At 36.7% G+C, this 26,131-nt stretch overlaps 1 protein-coding gene across 7 annotated transcripts in view; it reads right to left on the bottom strand.

Annotated features, from left to right (window-relative positions):
* Positions 1-6,795: 6,795 nt before the first annotated feature.
* Positions 6,796-26,131, bottom strand: part of ATP2B2 (ATPase plasma membrane Ca2+ transporting 2) — a 432,242-nt gene continuing 412,906 nt past the window's right edge. For 4 of the 7 annotated variants that reach the window (XM_037385876.1, XM_037385878.1, XM_037385879.1 and 1 more), the window contains one exon: positions 6,796-10,343. In XM_037385876.1, coding sequence (XP_037241773.1) covers positions 10,032-10,343 — 312 coding nt within the window. In that variant the 3' untranslated portion in view covers positions 6,796-10,031. Of the gene's footprint in view, positions 10,344-14,674; positions 14,804-21,012; positions 21,185-26,131 lie in introns of all 7 variants that reach the window. The other 3 variants (XM_037385880.1, XR_005103974.1, XR_005103975.1) reach the window with 3 other exon arrangements.

Below are 26,131 nucleotides of genomic sequence, written 5' to 3'. Positions count from 1 at the left end.
TACAACAAAACAAAACACACCACACACACCCCCAAAAAACCCAGTCCCTTAAAACTAAACCAGTATATTAGTGTCCTTTCTCTGCATCAATACCAAACACACTACTGCTTGCATTGTTACTTCTTGAGATTGGCAGATTAAGATAAAGCACCAGAATGAACAGTAGGAGCCTGATGAAGTTTAATTTTTCAATGCATTTTAAGATATGTAAGAAGGATCCTTAAAATATGAGTGATTTCCAGTGTAGATAATTCCTCTCATAATTCTGCCTCTCTATTTAGACAGTGATACATCATAATGCTCATTTATGCCTTGCTTATAACCAAGTATTGGTTTTAATCAAAGAACACGGCTTCTCACACTCAGATACTCTGTGCTTTCGCATCGATGAAGATATCCTAAAAAGCAAGCAACTACAAAATTAAAGTGCAAGTCCATAATTCTGCACCCTTAATTGGCCTTGTATCTGTCAAGCAACATACAGACAGCACCAATAGCCACTGGTAGCACTAATGAGAAAGCTTATGCTCGGGTGAACTCACAGCAAGGAGGAGATGGCTACTGAAATAAGTAAAAGATATCTGTGGTCTATCAGTTCAAATATGAAATGAAGAGTAATAGTAGCTTTGAGATATTGAAAGTTAGAGAAAAATATATTAAAATGTGGAACATTGTAATTTTTCATTATTTCTAGAAATTATTTCAATTATAACTCTCCAAATGAGATTGCAAAGCATAACAGATTAGACCAGAAGTGAAAAGCAATGACAACAAATAAAGTTGCATCCCAAAGAATTGAAATATGTTTTGCCAAGCCAGACTTGTAGGTTGCAAATGCCCCTTGCTGCCATCAAAGGTAATCACGATTTTGGAATGAGAGAATAAAAGCAGCATTTCCTCAGTGGACCTTTGCTGCACTATTCTGACCCATAAAAGCCCAAATCTCACCGCAAAGTTTCTGAAAGTCTCTAATGGTAAGCAGCGGCATAAGAGACAAACAAAAAAGCAAGATTATGACAGACTATAAATCAAAGTGGGGACGGAGAGAGGGTGGCTATTGATGCAGTAGACAACACTTCATAATCTCACCAGGAATGTCCATTAGCCTCTTCCAAACTTGCTTAATAGCACAATGCAGGTCAAAATAACCTTGAAGGATGTAATATTTGAACGAAAGTTAATTACTCCACTGACCTTTTCCAAGAAATAAAGTGTTGTACTCTGTCCTTTACCACATTCTCAACTCATCACCTTGCCAGCAAGCCAGTGCATAGATGTTCAAGCTGCAGTTTGTCCCATAAGACCATCACACAACCAGGTGTTTCTCCCCTCCTTCCCCTATGAAGTATTCTCCCCTGTTAATGAGCTTGTTTGCTATTACAGCAACACTTCATCTCAAGAAGCTCACACACCTGCTACTACTACATCTGTTCAAACTGACCTTCAATTTTTGGTTTTGATACTCATTATTCCTGCAAATCAGGTAAATCTATGATAGTAGTAGAAGTAATACAGCTCTGAGGTTTGATTTTAATAACTGCTTAGATACATTATACTTGCTGGATACCTAGTGCTTCAGCAGAACAGGGCTTTCAAGATTTCCTTTTTGCACCTGCTTGTTTTGTTGGTTTGCAAATGCCAACAGTTCCTCTCATCGCAAAATTTCAAACACTTGTATTTTTTGGCTTAGCCTGTAATTGAACTTCAGCCAACTTAAGTCATGAAAAAGTATGAACGTTTTTACTGTGTTGAAATTATCTTGATCAGTGTTCGAGCTTTAGTGGCTTTGAAATAACGCAGGACTTTTTTTGAGAGGACAGTTGTTTAAACCAGTGGAAAAATTTGCTTTTTAATTTTGCAAGCTTAATAACCATAGTAAAACTGTATGTGTTGCAAGGGAGGACATTCTAGTTTCATTCTTGGTTCGGTATGCCTGCCTGCATGTAGTCTTTGAAATTATAAAGTCTGTGAAGATGTTATTAAAAAAGACTTCTCAGAAATGAAAAAAGGGCAAGAGACCGATCTTTTCAATAAAATTAATTTTCAAATAAAGCATACAGAGTTTTGATTTCTTTTTTCTTAAAACAGACTTGCATATTATTTTAGGAATTTTGTAATTATTTACTAAAATGATCTTAACCGAAATTTTTTCAAAGCATTCTTCAGGTGACATTTTCAAAGCTCATTTTCATAGGGCCATAGTAATGAGAACAAATGGGGAGAGCTATACTGACTGCTTTGCCATTTGGACACCGTTTTGTTGCAGCCTCAGGAACACAGTATTTTGTTAAAGCTGCCACCTTAGTAAAAGCAGGATTTCTTCTCTTCTCCTTTGTGATAATGCCTGGAAAGCAGCAACACCAAAAGCAGGTGTTTTCTGAGCCCAGGATAATTCAACAACTAGTTGCTGTTTTCTAAAATCAGGCTCGATTTTTTTCTACTTTGATAACATTTTTTGAATGATGTTTTGTGGAGCTGATTTATAAGAAGAGATCATTCAGTATGAAGTTTAACTACCTGAGTTCCCTACCCAATCTCAGATTGCTGGGGAACCTAGAGAATGTTTCTTTTGAATTTTTTTATAAAGACATGGTTTGTACAATGTAGCATGTGCATTACGTGAACAAAGGAATCTCAAACTGTAACTACAGTTTCATTCCATTTCAGGATTCAAGAATACAAATTGAACATTTAAGTATGGTGAGTCTGCTGGGGTTCTCTATTGATAAAGAATGTAAATCTTAAGCAACTCTTTTATTGACTATAACTAGGCAGCAAAGCATTCCTGTAATGTGAGGTAATCCAAAGTTGTATCAGAAGATTTGTATCAGCTATTATTTTTAGTGCCTGGTGTTTGAAGGGATGGCAGATTTCCATTCTGCTGTATTAGCTCACTATTTGCGTAAGGATGCTCTGCCAGTGGCAAATCATAGATCAGCCTGCAAATTTTCAGGAACAAAACGTACTGGCAGCATCAGACAGGCAGGAACACTGAGGAGACAAAGTGCTTTGTCATCATCAGGTAGTGCTTCTCTCCTTAAACAGGGAAATGAAAAGCAAGGCAACTGAACCGACCCTACAGCACACTCAACCCATGTGATTGATCTCTGTGTTTTCTCATACAGTGAAAATACAATTATATACAGGAGTCATGGGGTATAGGTGGCTATTGACATTAATACAAGGCAATAGATAAAAAGACATATTTCACTAAGACCATTTTTATCACCTCAGGCTTAGAGGTTATAGCACAGAAGATGTAATAGAAAAATACTGTAAATATCCAAATCTCTCACAAGTGGAGAAAATAGGATAATAAAACCAACTAGAATTGATTTTAATTCTTGATGGTAGATTCAACTCCACCCAAAAGGTACATGTGTGATCAGACATGGCTTCCCTAGGCACAGCCAATGTCGTACATCCTACAGCTCTGTAAAGAAATCACGTCTCCCCAGCCTTGCTCGTACTTCCAGCAAGAACGTCCATTCGTGTGAAGTGTACTGGTGTTCCCTCAGCTGTAAGCATCTGTCTGGCCGAAAATCACCCTGCCCTTCAGCAGCCACTGAGCAGATGTTTGTGACTCTGCAGTTCTGCTTCTGAAACCATAATTCTCTATGATAGCCTTGGTACCTTAGCAGTAAGACAGAATGACAATTAAAAAGCACTGAATGCTCTGTCGTGGGGGGATGGGGAGCTCTAGAGGCAGCTGTTCAGCCCACTTTGTTGTAAGCTTGGTAGAACAGCCATTTTAATCGAAAATAATTATGGCTTGATTCTCTGATGGGCTGTTGCTGCTGTTGTCTCTGCCCCAGCATTAGCCCCCACCAAATCCTATGGTGGGACCAGTCATGGAACTGGCAAGAAAACAACCCAAATTCTCCAGCACCAATAACAAAAAATGTAGATGACCAGCCTATTCTAGACTATGTAACTACATAACCACTGGTGCTGGCCCACCAAAGAGTGCATGATGCTTTTCGGTAGAACAGCCAGTTGGTCACAGGCAGCAATGCAATAGTGTCAGGCATTTGGCACGTTCACTTGTGACAGAAAGCATCCGTTCGGTCGAGTTACTTCCCACAGGTCAAGCACTACTTATGTACACAATGGCAGGCAGCCATCTTCTGTAATTCCTTGAATCTTTGTCTCTTTTATAGAAGAATCTCAAACATTGGTCAAATTAACAATTATAATTAATTATACCTATGAAAGCAAGCATAAGAAAGATTTCCTAGTTGACATGCTTTAATGAGGCAGTATTGGTAACTTATTCACGTGATTTCTCATCAAAAAATGCTTATGTTTTTCTTCAACCTTTGTAAAAAGTAATTTAAAATGCCTCTCACCAAACTTGAATCTTGACTCTAAAATAATTTGAAATAATCCACTGATGAAAGCACTGGGCTTTACAAATACATAGAGCGTCATCTTAAACAGGTGCTGTAAATATTCTATAAAGTTTTTTCAAGAAAGCTAGATAATCTTTTTTTTTTTTTTTTTAATTTTTGCAATTGTAGACTATCTTGTAAAAATTAAAGTAGTTCATTGCCTGCGCACTAAGACTACTTGGACCAGTTCAACTCCTAACGATTCCTAAATGCACACACACAAGGGGGAGAGGGAGGCGCTTTATAATTTAATTGAAAAGTGAACAAATCCATCACAGACAGAATCGAGTCCCTTACTCGATTTAACACATCAGTGGGTACCAGGCAAACATAGTCTCCCAGACACACAGATAATCAGTTTATTTGAACACATGGGAGAAAATGTTTGTTGTAAATATTTCCTTTGATTTGTGTTTTTCAACATTCTGCCTTGTTTAACAAATAAGTTGTTTAATCATACTTCTCTTCAGTTTCCATCAGGTTAGATCAGAATATGCCTGTTAATACCTGTTCGTAAAAAGAAAAACAAAATCAGACACTTCTCTGTCTTACTCAGTACCTCCTACATCAACGTGTAGGTGAACAAAACTGAGCACTACCTAAACAGATTTAATGTACTGATCAAATCAGAAATATGGATTTAGAGTTTATCATCTGGGGGAATTTACATGTGGACCCTAGTCTGGATCTAGGCCATGAAAAAGAATTTTTAATGTGCTTTCACTGCTGCAGGAATATAGACATAAACAGGGAATGTCTACGGCTTACCTTTTTGTGGCTCCTCAAAAGCAACTACAATAACCCTGCAAAACCAACAGGAAATCTTCAGTGTTGAACCCTGGTCCACTCACAGCCTCTGTAAGTAGTGCGCTACTACGCTGAAGTAAAGCAATACTACAACTGTGTCATTTATTTTCATATCATAGACTAGCAGAAAAAAAATGAAATTGGAAGGAGATGCTGGAGCTCATCTGCTTCTGGTCAGGGAGACATCAGGTCCGGGGTAACAGCTAAGCAAGAGCTTTGTAAATCAGCGTTTTCCAGCTAGAGGCCTAGACCTCACTTTGGGAACCTCAGCCTACCCACGAATTCGGACTTCAGCTGGAAAAGGCTGGTAGACAGAGAATACGATTTGAGTGTCTCTTGTATTAGAACTCCATGCCTAGACCAAGCCAATAATAAACAATTTGGATTTTATTTCCGTACACAGCGAACTATATGTGCACCTGCATTTTCTTCCTCTTTCTCCCAACTTTTTTTACCTCTCCTTCATTCACATTCATCAAAGCAGAAAAGTTTAATTCCAAAGTAGTTGTAAGGCTCAATTAAGCCAAGAAATCTGCTAATAACTGTTTTCTGTAGGGGTTTTCTTGAATTTACTGTGTTGAATACATTTGTATTTACTGGTAACTCTTCTCCCAATGTGGTACTATGTCACTGTAGTTTTGGCCACTATCAGATATTTCTTGTCACACAGAATTTGGAGGTAAAAGCTTGAAATCTCGGTAAGAAGACAGGAAGATCTGTAATTTGAAGCATTGCACCTTTAAAAAAGAGATTATATGACAGTTACTCACCTCACACCTTGTGTGAGAAGTTCAACCTAGTATGTCTGTTAGCTAACTTCTCAACCTTGCTGTTGCTAGTGCAATACTACCGTACACTCAGCAGCTGTATTGCACCTTATGGAACAACTGCATCAGTCTAAGCTGAAAAAAAAAAAAAAAAAAAAAAAAAAGGAACTTCTGGGCTGAGGGTCTGAGCACCAGAATGGGAATTCCCTGATTTTTCCCTGGCACTGCCTATGTACAGTTTTTAAGGTTTTAAGTGACAGGACATGAGTCCTAGGCTGAACTCCCCAGTTCTAGAAAGTTTCAACAATCATTTTCCTGATTGTAAGAGACAGGGGAAGAGATGAAAAGATGTATATAAATGGAGGGATACATCCTATGGACATATGTTTGTTATCTGATCGCATGTAAAGTGATAGGAAAAGAGACTTCAAAGTCTATTGGTGTTAGGACCAAGATTAAACAAATTGTTTCATATGCAAATTCACAGGGGCTTCATCCATTTTACTTATTCTGTTCTTAGTGATTTCAGCTGACTTCACTGCAGAATTCCCACCAGCCATTCCCACCACCGTGCACCACCACAGCATGGACCAAGTTACCTTCCTGGGCGTCACACAGACCCGAAGCAGCCAGGAATTAAAAGCCCTCTGGGCTGACTGACTCATTTCTGGGTGTAAGGAGAGTGTAACCACTGACAGGTGAGCAGGCTTCTTACTGCCAATCCAGAAGATTTACATACACCTTGACATTAAAATATCCCAGTGGGAATCCAGAGCTAGATCTAATGACTTCAGGTGAAAAGAAAGAAAGCTGTTGCATTCAGACCATTATTGTTCATGCTGCTTTGTGAATTTATTTCTTTAAATTTTCCACTTGTGCTCCTGCCAAGAGAGATCTATTAGACAGAAAGCAGCAAGAGTAAAACTTTATCATTTTGTTTCAAACTATAAAATAATTTACATCACATATTTTACTTACTTTTGTCTTTTTTTTTTTTTTTTTTTGAAACCACAAACATTCCAGCATCACACTGTAGGAATAAGAATAACAATAGAAAGCATAACCTTTTGCATAGTATTAAATGAACAGACAGAGTAAGTTCTTTATTTACAATTATTGTCTAGATAAAAAAATTCATAAAAACAGATGAATGAACATATATTAATAACCCCTAGTGGGATGGATTGCCAATGTACCACTGTATTGTTGTCCACAAATCTCATGCTGCTAAGTACAGTACGTAGAGAGCGAGCATTTATATATTGCAGGGAATTTTAACAAACTGATCATTTTGGGTTTTGATCCATTGTTCCCATCACAGAGAGGTCAAGCAATAAAAGAAAGGAATTGTGATGCACGACTTGTAGTTGAAAGGTCATAGCTATTCTGCTTTAAAAAAAAAATGTCTATCATTTATCATATACATAAAGCACAGTCTCTGCTCACAAAAGCCCAAGTTTTCTATGCATCTCAGTTTATATATGTTTTACTATATATACACAGAATGCAGTGTTCATTTTCTTAACAGTTTTCAAGTCTGCAAATGGTACCTTAGGGAGGGGTAATCCTACAGGAAATTTTTTAAAAAAATGAAACCAAGAAAACATATGAAGAGCGTTTGAAAATAAAAAGGCAAACAGTCAGTGTTAAGATGCTGAAAATAAATTGTTCCAGTATTAATCGCTTCTGTAGATGTTCAAGTCCAAAGCTAGAGGCTTCCCTGTAAATAGATAACACTTTTTTTTCTTCCGAATACGATATCCCAAATAGGCCATAGAAACCCAATACATGTTATACAAAGGTTAATCACCATATTTACAAAGCGAACAATCCTGACTGAGTTTCAATCACTTTGTTGCTAGGAGTTAGCTAAAATAATTATATTTTCATGCTAGCTTTTTACTGTTAAGAAACGGGTCACACTATCTGTTGAAAAGAGAGCTGTATATGCCTTCAAAGACCTGTCCCGCTGTGCAGTGAAAAGTTTGGATCAGATAACGAACTAAGAGTTTGAGCCAAAAAACATTCAAGCTTCTACCCAAAGTCCGGAAGCTGGCAATTAGAGCTTTACCTGGCTGAATAGTCTTGATGCACCCTGAAAACCTTTTAGCCAGTTCAGTCTGCAGTTTGGCCATGAGTCTAATCTTGTTTTGGAGAGTTCTGGCTTGGTTTAGTTCTCGTGACTGCAGAGATGCACCACTTTATGAGCCAACTTTAAGACAACCAGTAATACCTTAACAAATCAATTTATCAAGCTAGTTTGAGAGTGTTTTTCAACACATCTGGCATAATCAATTGTGTAATTCAAAATGTCTTTTGCACTGTACAGTTATGGAAAAGATCGTATGCTGAAAAGTCTCCAAGCAAACTTTATATTAAATACAAAAAATATTTATGAAAAATCTGTGATCCACAAAGTGCTTAGCATTCAAGTGGTTGACATAGCAATTATATAAGATCATAAACTTTAAGTTACCAGGGCTGTTACCATCTTGAAAAATATTTTTCACCCTCCATACTGCAGGTTTTCAAAATAGCTTTCTTCGTAGAAAGCTCAAGGTAAAATAACGCCTTACTGTGTTACAGTATACCTTGTGACTACAGGAAGACAAGCTTGGTTTTAAAAAAAAAAAGTATCACACGAAGCACATCTCAATATACAATTAATAAAGTTTCATTCAGACCTAATAGAGCAGAAATTATATTTTTCTTTAAAATAAAAGTAAAAATCAAAGCAACAACCTACAGTGATTTTCATCCAAAATGCCAACAGCCCATACTTTGCAAGTAATAAGGAAATAAATGCCTAAATTACTAACTGAAAAGGTTTAACACAATATATCACAATATTTTAACATTATTTTTATCTCCATATAGACAAACCAAATATAACTTATTTTAAATTATATTTATAACTCATATAATATCTGTCAAAATATTTTTGGAAGCCATTGCCATATGTTTAAAGAATGAAATAGCCTCCAATATTGTACGTTGCACCAAAACAAATTCGAGCAGATTATCGGAGAGGGGGGGGAAAAAAAAAGAGAGAACCTGATCATTTTGATTTTTATTTGAAACAAAGGAAGCCTGTTTTACCTCCCTGTATATAGGATCACAATGCTACATCCAATGTGTTATATTTTGGCTTCTTTTGTTATTTACTAGCAGTATCTACATTATTTAACAAAACAAAACAAAACAAAAAAATCAGGCAGAAATCAGAACACGGTTGTAATAAAATATCCAGGGTGCGATATTACAGACATTTTCAATGAGCTGAGCTGAGCCATTTTTATACTACTTCGGCAGGAAGTGCTTTCTTAACCCTACAAATAGTTAAGGATATTATCTACAGGTTTGTAAACAAATTACATTCTTTTTTAGGACATAAATAAGTTAAAATAGTCAGAGCAATTTGAGCAGAAACAAGGCAACATGCCAACAAAGAAACTTTATATATATATAACTATATATATATAGATAGATATATACATATATATAATTAATTATGTATATACTTATATGTATATATCTCTATATATAGTCTCATAAATGTTTAAGTTCCTCTGTCCAACTGGTGCAAATCTACTGTGCAAGTTAAGCTTTGCAACTTCAAAAAAGTTATTTAAATTAATCTATACAATTGAGTCCATGCCACACAAGCATTTCAAAAAACTCACAGACCAGTGAATTGGATAAATAGCCTCAGAAAGAAGTCCTCTGCAGTTCCTGCTTAAGGAGGAAAAAAAAAAGAAATCAAAAGAAACAAAAAGAGAGAAAGAAGGGCCAGAAGTGTACAGTACATTCATGCAGGAGGATTTTTTTTTGTTTGCTTTTGTTTTTCTGAAAGGGAACAAGGGGGGGTATGTAAATCAGCCATTCATTCTTTCCCCAAAACCATTGTGATCAACAATTCATTCACTTGTCTCAGAGTGAATAAGAGTTCAAACAGCTTTTCAGCCAGCAATGTTTTTAATATATATATTTATATATTTCGGTTGCTGTGGGTTTTTTATTTTATTTTATTTTAATTTATATTTTTTTTTTGCAGTGACCTTTTCAGCTAAAGTGATGTCTCCAGGCTATGTATTGGGCTTCCTGGACTAGAAGAGGTAGCTGATTTACTTGTATCAGTTGTAAGATTTATTCCACTGTCGATAGCACTGTTGTTCTTGTTCAGCGAAGACGGTGGACTCGAGTTTTTCTTGAGAGCAGAGTCTTCTTCTAGGTCTGTGTCATCAATGAGTGGGATGTGGGGCTGGGAATCTTCTATCCTAAATTCAGGATGAGTCATAAAGTTGTGAATAGAGGTTCTAGATTCTGGTTTTTCTAAACCTTCATAGAGAGAGCTACGGAATGCCTTCACGACGCGGATCTGGGGGGAGAAAAGGAAAGAGGTGTCAGAGGTAGCCCTCTGGAAAGACAACACTGTGTTAGAGAATACTTTGTGAAAAATGTAGCATATGGTTAGGGCAGTGCAGGCAGCTGAAGTCCAAAGTCTCTGGATGTTATATGCATAAACGAGTGGCTCAGTTATGTGCATTTTGAATATCTGTATCAACTGCAATATTAAAATAAATCAAGTTTAAAGCCATCAAAGAACTGATGGGAAGTACTGGTTAAAGAAAGCGAACATCCACTCGTGTGGTACATCCCTAGTAAAAGACAAGCCATGTTAATTGTAATGCAAATGTAAAACCATGCATGTTGATAGTTTTGCAGTGAGTAAGTAGGAAGGCTTTTTTAATTAAAAAAGTCTCTTTTGTATTGTTAAAAAACCATTACACATAACATATCACACTTCACAAACAGAAAAGCACAGAACACAGACACAGTTGGATGGGTACGTATGAGACACACACAGGAGCCAAGTGTAAAAACTATAAGTAATATCAATGTTTTAAAGCAAAATCTAAATGAATGCAGCCAAGAGCACAAAAAGCCAAGCAGACGAAATACTAAGCATAATCATGCTACCACAGGGAAAAAAAAAATAAAAAATTCACAGTTACCACATGAACATAGATAACTTGCACACAACAACTACACTTGGAAGCCTGGATAATGTGAACATAGTATTGTTGAACCAACTTTTGTTTTTCCTTCATGCATATGTGAGGTAAACACTCGAGTATAGACCCACTGTTCTAGCCATTTAGTTTTAATATGTATAAAGCATGTAATCAAATAATGCATTGATTGTTGGGTTGAATTGAATGACATTGTTAAACAACGAGCTTTTTCATTTTCTGTGTCTCAGTTGCAAAACTGTATAGTTAAATGCTAAAAGCGACACAATTTATGCCATATATGCAGTCTTTGAACTAGGTCAGCTGACTTATGCCACGGTCAGTCCAATGTCATTAACCACCTGACAGTAAGAACACAGGTGAAAATAAACTACAAGACTCAGCCCATTAGACTGCCAGGGACAGTGCAAATAGCTTTGCCAGGAGGAAAGGAGAGGAACAGCGTGAGGAGCATTGCAGAGAGGGTCGCTGAGCCCTCTGTGGGTGGGCAAAGGGGGGAGGCTCTCTATGTTCCAGTGACCTACGAGTTCTGAAAAGAAGTGAAGGTTTGTGCTGACTTACTGCTGAAAAAAACGGTACTTTTTGGAAGGGGGTGGGAGGGCAGAGAGGATAAAACAGAATGGCAAAATGTGGTCTGTTGGCAAATGTTTTATGACTAAGTATGAGTTCAATCCTTCTACTTCCATGTAGTCCATGAGTGAATTTTTAGCATTTTGTATACGGGAGACCAAAACACAGGCAGAGGCAGAAAAGGTGCATGCAGGCATGGTGAAAGCTTCTCCACACACATTTGAAATGGTTTGCTGGGTGGCATGTATATCTTTTTACATGTAAAAAATATGCTGCACATAATTGGGTGGCCTAATACACCACTAAGTTCTTAAGCTTTATTTCCTCTTTAAATTGGCAGACTGCATTTTAGTAATGGCAGGGGCCCACAGTGTTACAGCTGAGGGATCTAGCTGATCCTGTGGTTGCAGTTGTCCAAGTTTTACAGGTCTTCAGCACTTTGGGGAAAGCGATTGACTTGTATTTTGATCTCTTTGACCTTTGTCTTTGTTTATGTTCTCTAGATTGGGGCATTCATCATCTTCCAAAAACCCTACTAGAAGAAGTATATCTTCAGATATGTGGCCTTCAGTCAGTGCAAATACTCTCCTTTCTCTCGATACGTACACGTGGGAACTGCTGGGCACAACACAGAAAGTAGCTCAGGTGGCTGCTTATGCTCAAACTAAGGGGACTGGAGTGGTACAAAGCGGCTTGTCCAGATCTTAGGATACTAGAAGATCTGAGGACGTTTGCAGAGGTGCAAGACAAAAAGAAGAGAAAAAGAAGAAATGTGACACCAGACAATCATATAGCGTACCTCTTCGACAGAGCACCTGGCATTCTAACCCAGGGTTTTATGAGAGCCAAGTGTCTTTGAATTGTCCTGTGCTATGTGATGGTTCTGTATAGTGAACACACGGGTAAAAGAGTCATTTGCGTTACTCAAGCTAGGATTTGAACTCATGGGGAAGAGGTGACATACTAATTCCCTCATCATCTATGCCTTTCTATCTTTTGTTTTAAAGTGCAAAGTAATTAGTCTCAACGATGAAAAAATAGTGTGGTTTGTCAAGGCAATCTTAAAAAAATGTTACTATTTGTCCTATTTTAAATCAGGGAACTTTTTGCAATATGCTTACTTTATAGTATGGGCTGATATGTTGACACTTTCTGCAAACCTACCTATTATTTCTACTATCTAAATCAAAGTAAGTCGTTCACTGCAGCTGTTTGCTGCATCAACTAACAAAATAATTTCATTCTCTTGAATACAGCCATTTCTTATTGCCAGTTCTATTTGCCAGCTGGATTCTCTGTAATAAAGGTAAAGTTTATTTTTACTTAAATAAAAAAGTTCACAATTTGATAGTATGCTTGAACAGATCCAACAGAATCTAGTTAAAGTAAAGCTTTTCTTCAAATTGCACAAACTGTATTTCAGCCTCTGTGGGTTAGCAATGGCTGAACTGATTTCAATTTATGAGGCTGCAAGTTGTGTTGTAGGGAAAGAATCTATATTGCATTTCATACCAAAATTTGGCACCTAATTTGCATTTAATACCAAGCTTTTAGTCAATTGAGCCAGCTGACTAACATCTTACCCAGCTGAGGGAAAACTACAGATTTAGGTTGTATTTGAAAGCTGGTTATGAAAACCTGCCCGACATGACCCGAATTTAGTGCTCTGCAGTGACGGCTTGAACTAGTGATCCACTGAAAGAAAACACGGCACTGACAGCTTTTGCTTCCATGTGTTTACACAACAATCTGAAGATATAACTGCAGAACATACAACCAGCCAGCAGTCATATCACTTGGTGTGACCTGAGGCAAGGTTTTGGCATGAACTGTTCAAGTCTTGCAAGAACATTTAGGTGTTACTGAAATAGCTTCTACTTGTTCATTGTGATTTTTACTAAAAATATTAACTTAGAACTAGTTCAGATCTGCTGATACCTAAAGCAGTTAATCTTCTGAATGCAGGGCCAAGCTTGGGCAAATCCCTAAATCTGAGAATACATACAGTTAGCTTTCTAATAAGTTTTCTTCACTAAGGAGCTGTAGAAAACAACCTTCTTAAAGTTTCTCTACAGTTTCAGAGATGATTCCATTCATTTTTCACTTTAGGAGAAACTCCCTTCCTAACTTTCAATTTTGCATATTTAGCTTAGCATTGAGAAGAAAATACTTTAGGGTTTTTTTAGTGTCACTCATTCAGTGACAGAATTTCCGCATTAAAATCTAATTTTAAATCTTCTTCATAGTCTCTCCCCCAATGTATCAAATTATTGCTTACAGGAACTAAATTTGCTTCTTTCATTAGGTTAGTGGAACCAAAGGTAGAGGATTCATTGGCGATAAAGGTGGCGTTTCAATTTAGATATGATAATACTACCATATTTAAGCTAAGAACTGGAAAAATATTGTCTTCCCAGAGTTACATGGCCCAAGAGCAACCAATTCTTTTAGTGTGTGCTTAAGTTCCAGATTTGAACCATATAGCTGATGTAAAAATGTTTAGGAGCTGTGCTGAAACAAAGCCCAGGTTACTTTTTTGAAGATAAAATAAAGCAGATGAACTTCATATAATGTTGCTATGGTTGTACAGCATGTAAAAGCAGGGACGTACCCACGATGGATAGAACCTAAAAAGTGCTGGTTTATTATGGACTATGTAGAGTTCATGTAATGGTATTTCTTTATGATACTGACAATGCCAAGGGAAGACAAACAGTGCAATACAGCTCCCTTTTCTCACAGTAATGGAGACAACAGAAAAAAAAAAAAATAATGAACTGCTTTTAAACAAAAGACTGTGGGGACAACACTTCAGGACATTTTTGACATTGCTATAAGTTTCCACTTCTTTCTTCTCTGTAGCTGTAATAGAAAAAACTCTTCAGTTTCGTCCCACCTTGAAAGTTAGATTTATTATACTGCATCAGGCAAGAAAAATAAAAGAAATAGAATTTTAGATACTACAGATTTTTCCCATCAGAATTAAAATATGAAGTTCAGAATCTCACCCCTGAGTACCACAATCTAGGCAAAATACACAAGGTCTGTTAAGCATCAACAGATGTCTTGTGGTTGGTAGTGTGTGGGCTTATACTCGAATGTTTACCTGGCTTCATATAAGCCAAGTATCTTGAGTTTGGTTCACATTCATTTCAGGCTCAAGGTTAAAGACTCACAACCTCTTTTTATTTCACTCTCTCCTGCTGAACCCTTTTGTCCAATGTTCTCTAGCCCTCTGGGAAAACAAACACATTTAATATTCAGACAGTAGAGAGTAGGGCACTGCAAAAGCAAATAAATTCAATACTGAAAGATCAGTAAGGTGATTAGTATAAAATTGTAAACAAGAGGTCAATTTTGCAAAGAGATGCCAACTCTTATGTGTAACTGATACTACTCTATATCAAGACTATAGCTATACAAAGGCAAATGAGTTTGGTCAAGTACTATTGCATATGTAAAGCTTTGAAATAGAAGGCATATCTTCAGTATATTTGGTTTAGGTTATTTTTGAATCCTCCCAGTTTTAGGTGAGTAGAATTAGATTAGGTATCCACAGGAGGAGATACTGCATGTATTGGAGTCACCTGTAAATGTTGTGGCTAGTATGTTCTGGAAGAAGTTGAGGGAAGTCAAAGATAAAATAAAAAACCCCAATAAATTTTAGTAAAATTATAATTTCTAGGTTTCTGCTTTAATGAGTGAAAGAGATGCATAACATTATCTGTTCTACTCTCCTTCTACATAAATATGCTGTAAATCCAGTAAGTGCTGCTAAAAAGTCAAACCACATGCAGCAAGAGGAAACAGAACCTACGTATTCTGCGAAATCCTCAGGCCTGAATCTCATTTCACAAAAGGTTCACGTGACTATTATTCCCCTGAATTTTAAAGCATGAGATCAGAACCATATGCAGGGCTTTCACTTTCCATTGCATATCTCCTTTATTATTATTGTTGCAAAACTATGGAGTCTGACATTTTTTGTGTCAAATTTGGGCAAGTTTAAATATATTATGCAACCCTTTGAAAGAATGTATTTCTGTTAGGAGTCTAAAGCTTCTTACTGTCCCAGACCTCCAGCTGAGGACTTGGTTTTATATTTAAGACTTCAAACCTAGTTAGCTTCCCTACAGGGAAGATATCAAGAAGTTGATTTTGATCTTGCATATCCAGCAGGATTGTGAATTCTTGGCTATAACCAGTAGGAACTCCTAAGCTCTAGTAGGATATCTCTGTCTCTAGTTTAATGATGTTCCCAAATAGTGCAATTTTTATAAACATGATTTTACATGTGGACTTTAAGTTCTGCTTGTTCCATTTCCTCATGTGATACTTGTACCATGTTGCCACAGAAAGCAACTGACATTTTCCCATTTGCCCTAAGGCTAGAGCACCCGCTTGACTTGGTCTGAATATGGATCATTAATGGACAGCAATCTTTGCCTTAACATTTATCAAAACAGAGGATTTTTTTAAGTTGTTCTTATTTTTCTTCATGAGAAATTTTGACCCAAACTTAAGATTTTATCATAAGTTTTAGCTGTAAAGTCTGTCCACCTGAATGATGATTACATTTATAGGAAACTAAAAATGTAAGATATACAAAAAAAGAAAAAGCTGCTCGAAAAGTAAATATTTTTTTCTTGATACAAAAGAATCTGATTTTCATATAGAACAGATTACAAGTGGTTAAACTAAGCTCTTTATAATTATCTATTGGTAAATGGACTGTAATAAGCACTAGAATTAGGCTCGCTGAAGGTCTTACATTAGTTTGACACAATCTGCAGATGCTTGTGCCCTTGTGCCACTCCGAAGAAAATGTTGCATGTATAAAGCTTCTACCTAGAAATGCCAGTTTCTTAGCAAGTCTGGAATTTCAACTATTTTTTCAGTTAAAGGGAGAATGCAAAAAAGTTGTCTTTCCATGCAAATTACTGCCAATTTTGAAGATTGTAACCCCCTCCAAGAAGTGAACCAGGGCAAAAATACAGCCTTAGGGGTGCTATGCTCTTCTTTTGCTTGAAAACACTTTCTAAAAACCAACCAACCAATGAACAACATCAAAAAAAAAAAAAACCAACCAAAAACCTTCAGAAATCTGTATGATGGACAAATGCTACTGAGAATATTTCATGATTTCTAGTAGGATTTTAATTGGCTGCTATAAAATTTGGAGTCATCATTGTGTATTTTTTGCTGTGTCATCCTTACAAGTGGCTTGTTTGAGGCCATTGTTGCTAGGGTTAATACAATAAAAAGTTGTGATTCCATGAAGCATTCACTTCTAAAAATCTCAGTCAAAAATGACAGACCTCAACAGAACAAAGGAAAAGGAACTTGCAAGTAAAGAATCAACAACAGATTCACCATCTGGGGGGCTGCCTTTTGGTGGGTTTTTTTTGGTTTGTTTCATTTGGTTTTCTTTTGTATGTTTGTTGCTCCCCCAATGTTTTCTACATTTAACAATATTTTTTAATTATAACCTTTTATGAAAGAAAGGAGTTCTTTTATAAGGGGCCTGCAGTTTCTGGCTGCTTCCACTTAGGAATAGTATTAACTATATATGAGAATGAGGGGAAGGAGGAAGAGTAAGTACAAGGGAATATTAAATGTGCATCTTTCTTGGAAAATTTACAGCCATGTTCTTTTGAAGTGCTACATACTGATAATATAAGCAACATCTGAGAACCAGATATAAATAGATTAGGATAAAGAATAACTTGTTTACTTTGTGTACAGTTAGATGTACTCAGCCTCTACCTAATTAAGCAATGTCGTAGCAAAGGCTTTAAGCATATACTTAATTTTAAGCACAAGCCAACATTTTGTTTTCCTAATTCTGAGCTTCAAAAATAAAAAAGATGCTCCATTGCCCCACTGTATCTGATTTTGTTTTCCCAAAATAAAATGTAGAAAGAAATGCATATAAAATAAATATCCACTGGGTGGTGGGACAGCCCTGTATCTAAACCCACTTTTAACTCTGCAGTGTAACAGCTTTCCAGTGATGGAAGATTGTGTGTGTCTATGTGTGTCTATATGTATAGGTGCTCAAGCACAACAGGATAAAACCTAAGAACTTGGCCAAGACCATATTGCAGACAAAGCCTTATTTTTCTGTATGTTTTAAAAATTTTCTGTAGCTTAAATGTGTGCATATTAAACACATATGCATTTAAACAAATTTTCTACTTTTCTCAGAGAATATAAAATTCCAGTTTTCAATTTGCAGAATTTTCCCTATGTTTACTTACAGCTGCAACGTTTTTCAAAAGAGGTAACAGACTAATAATACGGACCTCATTGTTATCAATTCATGCTGACATGCATAGGTTTGTAATTTGTTATTGGCAAAAACACCACAACAGCTAAAAATTATCACTAGGGAAACTTTAGTACTGTAGAAAGTATTCCTTAGTATAAATTGCTTTTAATTAAGGTATTCCACAACTCTATGAAAGATCTGAATGTGCCATATTTATGAACAGCTGAAAATTTGGGGTAGTAACTTACTAATCTGTTCCACAAACTGCTTTAGATGTGGCTGCATTTGACAGGTAGATTTCTTTTTAAGTGTGCACTAACCTTTGAATCAAACATTAGTCTGCCCAAAAATACTAGAAAAAATACTTTCTTTCTAAAAATTCCAAAATGTTATTATGAATCTGCAAAAAAAAATATAATCTCACAGATTGGTGAGGTGTTACAATGAACTATTTATTAAAAAGCTATACAATTAGCAAAGAACTACATAAATGCTCTATTAAATTAGACTTACATATTCTTATTGATAGAGCATCATGTGATTCTCATATTTTTTATTAGGTATTGATATCAGAACCTCTGCATTTTGGGCACCCAAAATGACACCTGAAATATCCTGATTGTTTCAACATGCCGAGCACCATTTCTTTGAAAATAAACCTCCCTGACAGTATCTCATATTGGGACCTTTCAAGGATTAGACCCTTTTGTCTTTGCTATACCCTCAAGATTTCCCCTTGATATTTCCCAGGATATATCTAAATTATCAGTATTTTTAAGATTCTTGAAGGGAGGCAAAGGCTTCAAAAGCAGAAGTGTGATTATCTCATTATTCCCTTGCCCCACATAGGAGGAAGGTAATGATTTAGAGTTTAATTCATTCTGAGCAACTAAGAGGAAAAAAGTCAGTCCTGCCCAACCACATACATTTTAAGCAATGAGCTGAAAAGCAGACCTAGGTGTGCATTTTGCAACTGCAATTTTCTCAGAAAGTGCTGCCAATTCACAAAAACATACCCTGTTTCTATGAAATTTGGATTAGGAAAGGTTTTCCAGGTTCTGGAAGATCAACAACCAACGGTAAATATGCAACTTAAAAATAAAACCCACTTCTTTTTCCTTTGGTTTTTCACTGTCATTCATTAGCTTTGCATCATTGTATTAATGAATCAAAACTTTCCCTAAGGGTTATAATTCAAAGCACACAGTGGTTTGATATTAAACAGACATTATATTGTGGTAATAAAATACTAACAGTCCAGAGGAACCACTTTAAAAGGCCTAATCTCTGAATGTCCTCTGCAACAGAGATACATATCTCCGGGTAGTTTAACGAATCAATCGTCCGTTTTTTATTTTGCTGAGTAAATGTGGCCATAACCGATGAGTTCTGTAGACCTCGTTTATTTCTCCAAATAAAAAAAGATACGTCAAAACCTAGCAGATTATGCTGTCTCCTATTAATTAACTTCAGCCCATAACCTAGTAAGGCCTTCGTCAAGACACAAGACTATTCAATTCTTAGTCACTTTGGAGTGAAGAGAGGAAAGATAAATTGTCTCTTTTAATTTTATTAGATCTATCCTTTCAGGCTGCTGCCTACAGGATGTCAGTGAAACATTTCCCACAGCAGAGTGAGCTGCTGTCTGTTTTCTGCTCCAGTGTAGAAATGCTATCATGGAAATCGTTCCCTGGATGAAAGGCTGGTTTCTGTGTCGTGCTTTGTGTCCTGCTCAGTGTGCAACTGAGGGGACTTGGGCTCCGAGTTCTGTGAAGCAGGTTCCAGTGCCCGTGGCACAGCAGGGGTACGCAGCTCAGTGGCTTTGCCTCTCTTGATCATGCTGCTGCCCCAAAATGGTTGGTTCTGCAGGCGTAAAAGCCAGCAGGCCAAGTGGCCCGAGAAAAGACAGGAAAAGATACAAATTTTCTCCAAGAAGCAAATGTTGAAGTTGGAACCTTCATGGCTCCTTGGGTTCCTAGCAAAAGCAAAGTTTCTCCTTTGACCTTTAATTCCAACAAAACTTCTAATGCATGTCTAAATGCTCAATGTTCAGATATTGAGGGGGGTTGCACTCAAACTGAATGGAAAGGTCAAACTTCCATCTTTTCTGCAGGTGCTCTAAAACTTTACTTCCTTCCTTTGTCTGGCTTCCCTCTCTCTGTTGGCCAGACAGACGAGACTGGCTTCTTCTCTGTTCACCCAACTTTTCACTAAAACTTCAGCAAGGAATATACCGCAATATTTTGTAAAGTAACAAGCTTGTAAACTGTGTTCTATAAATTTTAATACTCTTAAACGCTGGCTATGCTGTAAAACAGAATAGCTACTTGCAGGCCTGAATAAATAAAACTATGAAAACAAAGATTTGTGAGTCCCTGAGCAACTGGAATTTTACTGTTAGTGAAGCAGCCCTTTTTGAGTAGCCACTTCCAAGTTGTTACTCACTTCACTACCTGTTTAATAGATGCTTTGCTTGCACATAAAAGCAAGCTGTCAGCCTCACGATGTCAGTGTTTAGAAACTGGCTTCTTCTAACAAAGAAATCTGTTACCACATTTATTTTGTTCTTTTGGCGCTATCCTTTAACTTGTCTAGTTCCCTCCTCCATTAATGCTTACCTCCCAGTGAATGTAGAGATAACAAATCTATTCTTCCATAATTTATGTAAATCTTAATCCCTTAGCCTTGCATCATAAACTACATTCTCTTTCCTTGTTCCTTCCTGTACCTGTGCGAGAGTACATCTCTCTTAGACATGAGTGACCTATATTACAGAGTCTTCCACATGGAACGATCTTTTATCCGTCAAGCTGTATTGCTTAATATAAGATATTTGTAAAATCATTTAGAGTATATAATTTATAAGCAGTATGAATTGTGCCCAATGAGATTGAGAAAAAATGACACCAAAGCCTCAAATAAAATCAAAATCTCCATACACGGGATAAAAAAATGTCTAGAAATTCCTGTCCTAACAGGAAGTTAAGAAAACTTGCAACGAATCATGGAGAGTATCTACTGTACACAAAGTAATCATGTTATGTGTTCCTGGGGATGGCAATCTAATAAACATAACAGGACAACATGGGAGAGGGCAAAGTAGCTTAGTCTGAAGTGACTGCTACGTAAGTTGGCATCTCTGTAGGTCTGATGCATTAAGAATACACACTCACGCCCAGCCGCAGCAGCAGATGTGCTGGTAGGAGAGGAAAGAGCATTGGATAACGATACGTGACTAGGGCTAGAAATATTGGTTACATCCTGGGTCTGGCTTGTGACGGAGGACTGTCTCCTTAGAGCCCCCTGAAAGGAAGTGCCACTCTTGAAAGTATTGACTACTTCGATCTGTAATGGAGGAAAGAATGAGACAGGTTGCTTAAAGTATGGATACAGTTGCATAACTGACAGGAATAATAATGAAAAACAATAAATAACCGTGCACACAGTTTTACTTCAAAGGGAATCAATACTTTTAAGTGTTCTTAGATATGAAATGATCCAAATTTTCTGCCTGGATAAAATGAAACAGCTCCATAGAGGCAGTGGAACTGCATCAGTTTAAACAACTAGAAGATTTGAAATGACAGTCTTTAAAATTTAAATGATTTTGTTTATATGTAAATAAAGTAAATCAAACTGGAATACTTGATACAACTAATCTCCGCTTTTTTCCTACAGAGGATAAAATTACTTTGTTATTGCTCTCTAGGTATTCTTCCAGAGGGAAGAATTAATTGGAATTTGGGGGGGTGGGGACGACACCTCATCGAATCAAAAAAGCCTTTAAAATACTCTAAATACGACTCCATTTTGTCTACAAAACCAGGGTTGTCAGAATACTAGCTTGATAAAATAGAAAGCATTCCAATATGTTATCTGACTTTTTCTATAATTAGTTTGTATAAAGTAAATACAGTGATAATGAATATTAGTCTTTTATAACTATATATTTTAAAAGATTCCTACTTTATACAGAGCAGTTGAAATCACACAGAAAATCACGTGGAACTGGATTAACTATTGCAGCAAATATTATTGCAATTTTCTACTTGTTACTTCCATATGTCTACAGTATGCACTGTTTGATATATCCATCCTGATCGCCCACCACAGAGGATGAGTTAAAAAAAAAAGAGCTGAATATTTCGAGGCATTCTTTGTCACCAGTATAACCCAACAACAAGCAGACTCTGTGTACAAATGTAAAGTCAGGGATGGCAGCTGATAATATCAAGGAGAAAATATCATCTGCAAATCCCTACACACCAAAACGTACTCTTCGTTACATTAGTACAACCACGACATGACAAAGCAACAGCAGTAGTATCAGTTAGAAGAATTCAACCATTATTATTTGAAGTAACCCACTGTTTCCAGATTTGTATCTTGCAACCCAGATTTCTGAAGATACACAGCCTAGACAGTAGCTGGGAGAAGGTATAGTAGTATATTTATCATTTAAAACAGCACAAACCTTGGCATAAGCCCTCCTAAATTTTCCAAGTTGAAAGCACTATGGTAAATTGGCTGACATTTTCTGCTGTGCCCAGTCTTAGGAATAAACAAATTCGTATGGCTTCATCTTTAATAACATGGATGTATTCCCTCCCATTATTTTATCTTGGGACATTATTTTCCTGCACATTTTTTCTAGGAATAAGCATACCACAGCCAGCTGTAAAAGGGATCAAAGGTTACGGCTGTAAAATTTTCACACTGAACTTTTACTATACAAACGTGAAACAGCTGGTTTGTTCACTGACCCACTGTCTGAGAGTCCTGTTTACAACATGCTTTTCAATGTGCACACTCGTAACGTACAGTATTAAGCAGTCACCACAATGCTTTACAGCTTTGCTCTCAGGGTTTTCTGCAGCAGTCTAACTTTGAATTACATGTCCAATACAAATATCACAGTAAAAAAAATACAATATAAGGTGATTAGCATATGCAACAGGGGTACATGTGAATCATTTCCTACGGTTCATATTGGCATTTAGGAAAAAAAACCATATGGCTCAAACTATTGGGTATATATGAAGGCATATTAAATACTCACCTGAAATGTTCACTGTACAAAAGCAGAATTAAATACAGATCTTGGGTTTTCATGATCTAACACAGGTGACAGAGCACTCTTCAAAAGAGACCATTCAAAAAAGATTTTAAAGACTCTTACTGAGAGCATGAAGTGCGTATCACTGTGAAAGACACAGATGATAAATCCTAAGCCAATGGGCATTTCTAGGCGTACAAGTGTCTTCCTAATAAACTGAAAGGGAAAACCTTCGTATAAGAATGAAAAGGTAAGGGAAGATCTGTACTTAATAGTTTCTCCAGAGAACGAGAATTACAGGCATGTAATTTACTTGTTCTCCTGAAGAAAGTAACTACAGATCTTCATGGATATGATTCACAGGGGGAGGATGACAACTTTTTCAGCATCTTTAAGGCTGAACATACAGGGCTGTGTTCTGCCTGAAGCCAAGAAAGAAGAGAAGAGCTTGGCCCAAAATTTTATCTTCCAAAACCAGAAAAAAATAAAGAAAGAGTTCATAGAAACAAATAATGCATTTTAAGTGAAGATGTAGTTTTTTAACTACAAAAGAATGCATTTATTTAGAACAAGTCAAGTTGCTAAAAAGAAGAAAGGAAATTATGTCATACATCATAGAAAGTCTGAAAAATTTCAAACAAAATATAGGATGCAATCATGTGTTGACTATAGGACTTCAAGTAGAGAAAAAACATACTGTCCTACATTTGAGGCTTATTTGTAAGGTTGGAATTTTTCACCTATCTCATTTTTCTGGATGTTCTACACTTGAGAAGATCCATAGTTTTAAGGTACACACAGCAAATAAAAATATCAGTGAGCAGTTTGAAAAAGAAAAAAAAGAACCTTGTACTAGCAGAATAGTTCTGGCACAACAAATATTTTTCTGATGTTTAACACAGAACAGACTTTCAGCAAGCATTTCTGTTCTCATTAACATTAACAGGACTGAAGTCTCAGGCACCTAATCTCCTACCAGGATGTTATTTAAAAACGAAACAAACAACCAACAACAACAACAACAACAAAAAAACCACATTTCTGCATGAAATAAAACAGTTTTCATTCCACTTACACTGGGTTGTTGCAGTGTTTTCTATATTAGAAGCTATATGGAAAGCCAGAAATTGAGGTGCTAGTTTTTTACCTAACTTCAAAAGTACTTGCCAGGAGTAGCTTCCATTGCTACAGGGTTTGCACTGGTTTGAGAGAAAAGTTTAAACGCAGGAAAAGAAGGGAAAGAAAAGTACTCTATGTACTTTTTAGTATCTAAAGAGAAATTGTCCTTTTCCAGTAGCACCCGTCACCTGTATATTTTTGAGTTTTCGCTTTTATTCTAAGAATATTTATATACACTTATTACCCACCTTAAGCAGATAAAGCAAACTGAATCATGGGATGAATGAAGCAGAGGAGGATAGAATCAGGCCTGGTGGTGTAAAAATCTCTCCTGTAGCCTGGAAAGTTTTCAGATCCTCACACTTTGCATTTTTCCATACTCAAATGTGAGGCAAGTAGAATATTTTTTTGGTAGACAATTAAAAAAGATGCCATGAGTTTTGGTTGTTGCTCAGATTATGCAGTTTTGCCTGAAAGTGAACTTGCCGAACTTCACAAAGGCTACTAGATCTGTCAAGATAGCATGATCAGTCTTGTCTCTTCCTTCAGAATGAAGAATTTGTGAGAACTGCAGCAAAGACTTGGAAAAAAATGATGAAAACTAGCAGAGGTTGCAAAGTCCTGTCTTTGACACAACTTGAGACCACCTTTATATCTTTCTGAAAGTCGCATGACTAGGATGGGTCCTTTGTGAAACCTGCTGTGCCAGTGGGCTTCTGAGAGAGGACCCCGTCAGGACCCATTCAGAGAAGGAGAACATGCATCCATCCAGAGAAGCCCTATAGTATATTGTTATGGCAACAAAATATCTAAATGAACAAAAGTAGGAAAAAAAACCCAATAAAATCAGAAGTAGATATCAAGTCTTTTTTACTTGGTTATGTGCATTTTTCACACACCTTTCTTTAGACTAAACTAATGCATGTCTTCACAGAAATACGTCTGACATTGCAATATGAAGAATCAACAGCGCTTTGAATCCTCTGTTTTGAAAGAGGGTGTGAAAAAGAGAAAGATATCTTTAGTACTGCAAAGGTTTTGTCAGTTTGGATGAGTTTTTATTGGAGCATTATAAGGAAGACCTCTCAGTTATCTGAAAAAAAACCCCACCAAACCCCACTAACGTGGAATCTTTATAACTGTCTTAGGACTGAAGGCTTTTGTTGAGTGCTGTGGCTATCTGTCCAACAATGACTGAATAGAAAATAAACAAAAATAATCTAACATACATCACAAGTGCATGATGGTAGAAACGGGTCTTGTTAGGATCTGAATGATCAATCCAGTTATGAGAGTCTAGAGTTTATTCCTAATCTTACTGTCATCCTGTTATATATATAAAGGGAGGGGATGCTCTACCTTCTTCTTCCGTATCTCCAGAAGTGCATTAGACATCAGAGGATTCTTGCAAATCCTCCAGCTCCCCAAGGATGCTACAGACATCCTCATCTTCTTCCATCAACTCTTCTTTAGCTGGCTTCCTGAGAAATGTAGTACAAGTGTATGAATTCATTTGGATGGGCCACAACACATAGAGCATCAAAATGCGCTCAACTCAAGGTCCATCCAACAGTGGATCTAATTTGACCTCTGTATAAATTCATCACTCTCCAGTGGATACCTTGGAACTATTTTTGAATCTGTTGGCCCATTTCCTTTTTTCATTATCATTCCACAGATGTGAAATGGATGTAAAAGTCAAAGTCACTGGATAAACAAAACGAGAAAAAAAAAATCACAGAGGCTTCTTGGCAGGAAAGAAATAACATATCCTACCGAAGATATTTCTACAACTAAGAGCAGAAAGGAAACTAAGACGGATGTTAGCAAAGAAATGTAATTAATGTTCATTTTGTTTTAAAGAGTGTAAAAGAATAATTTATCTGTGAATTAAGTGGACAAAGATATGCAGAACTAAAAGCTACCTCTCAGACTAGAAAAAGAACTGAGAGAGTAATTTGCTTTTTTGTGCTCATAGTTGTTTACACTCACCACAACCAGAAAGACATCCTGACAGAAATGCCAACAGACAACACTCCTCCTACAGCCATCAGGAAGAAAAGAATGCACATTTAGAGGTCACCTTTTCATAAGGATCACCATTACCTGGGCACCTG

The sequence above is a fragment of the Falco rusticolus genome, chromosome 4 (assembly GCF_015220075.1).
Source record: "Falco rusticolus isolate bFalRus1 chromosome 4, bFalRus1.pri, whole genome shotgun sequence".
Taxonomy (NCBI): Eukaryota; Metazoa; Chordata; class Aves; order Falconiformes; family Falconidae; genus Falco; species Falco rusticolus.
Note: the sequence above shows the minus strand (reverse complement) of the source record. Positions and strands in the feature narration are given on the sequence as shown.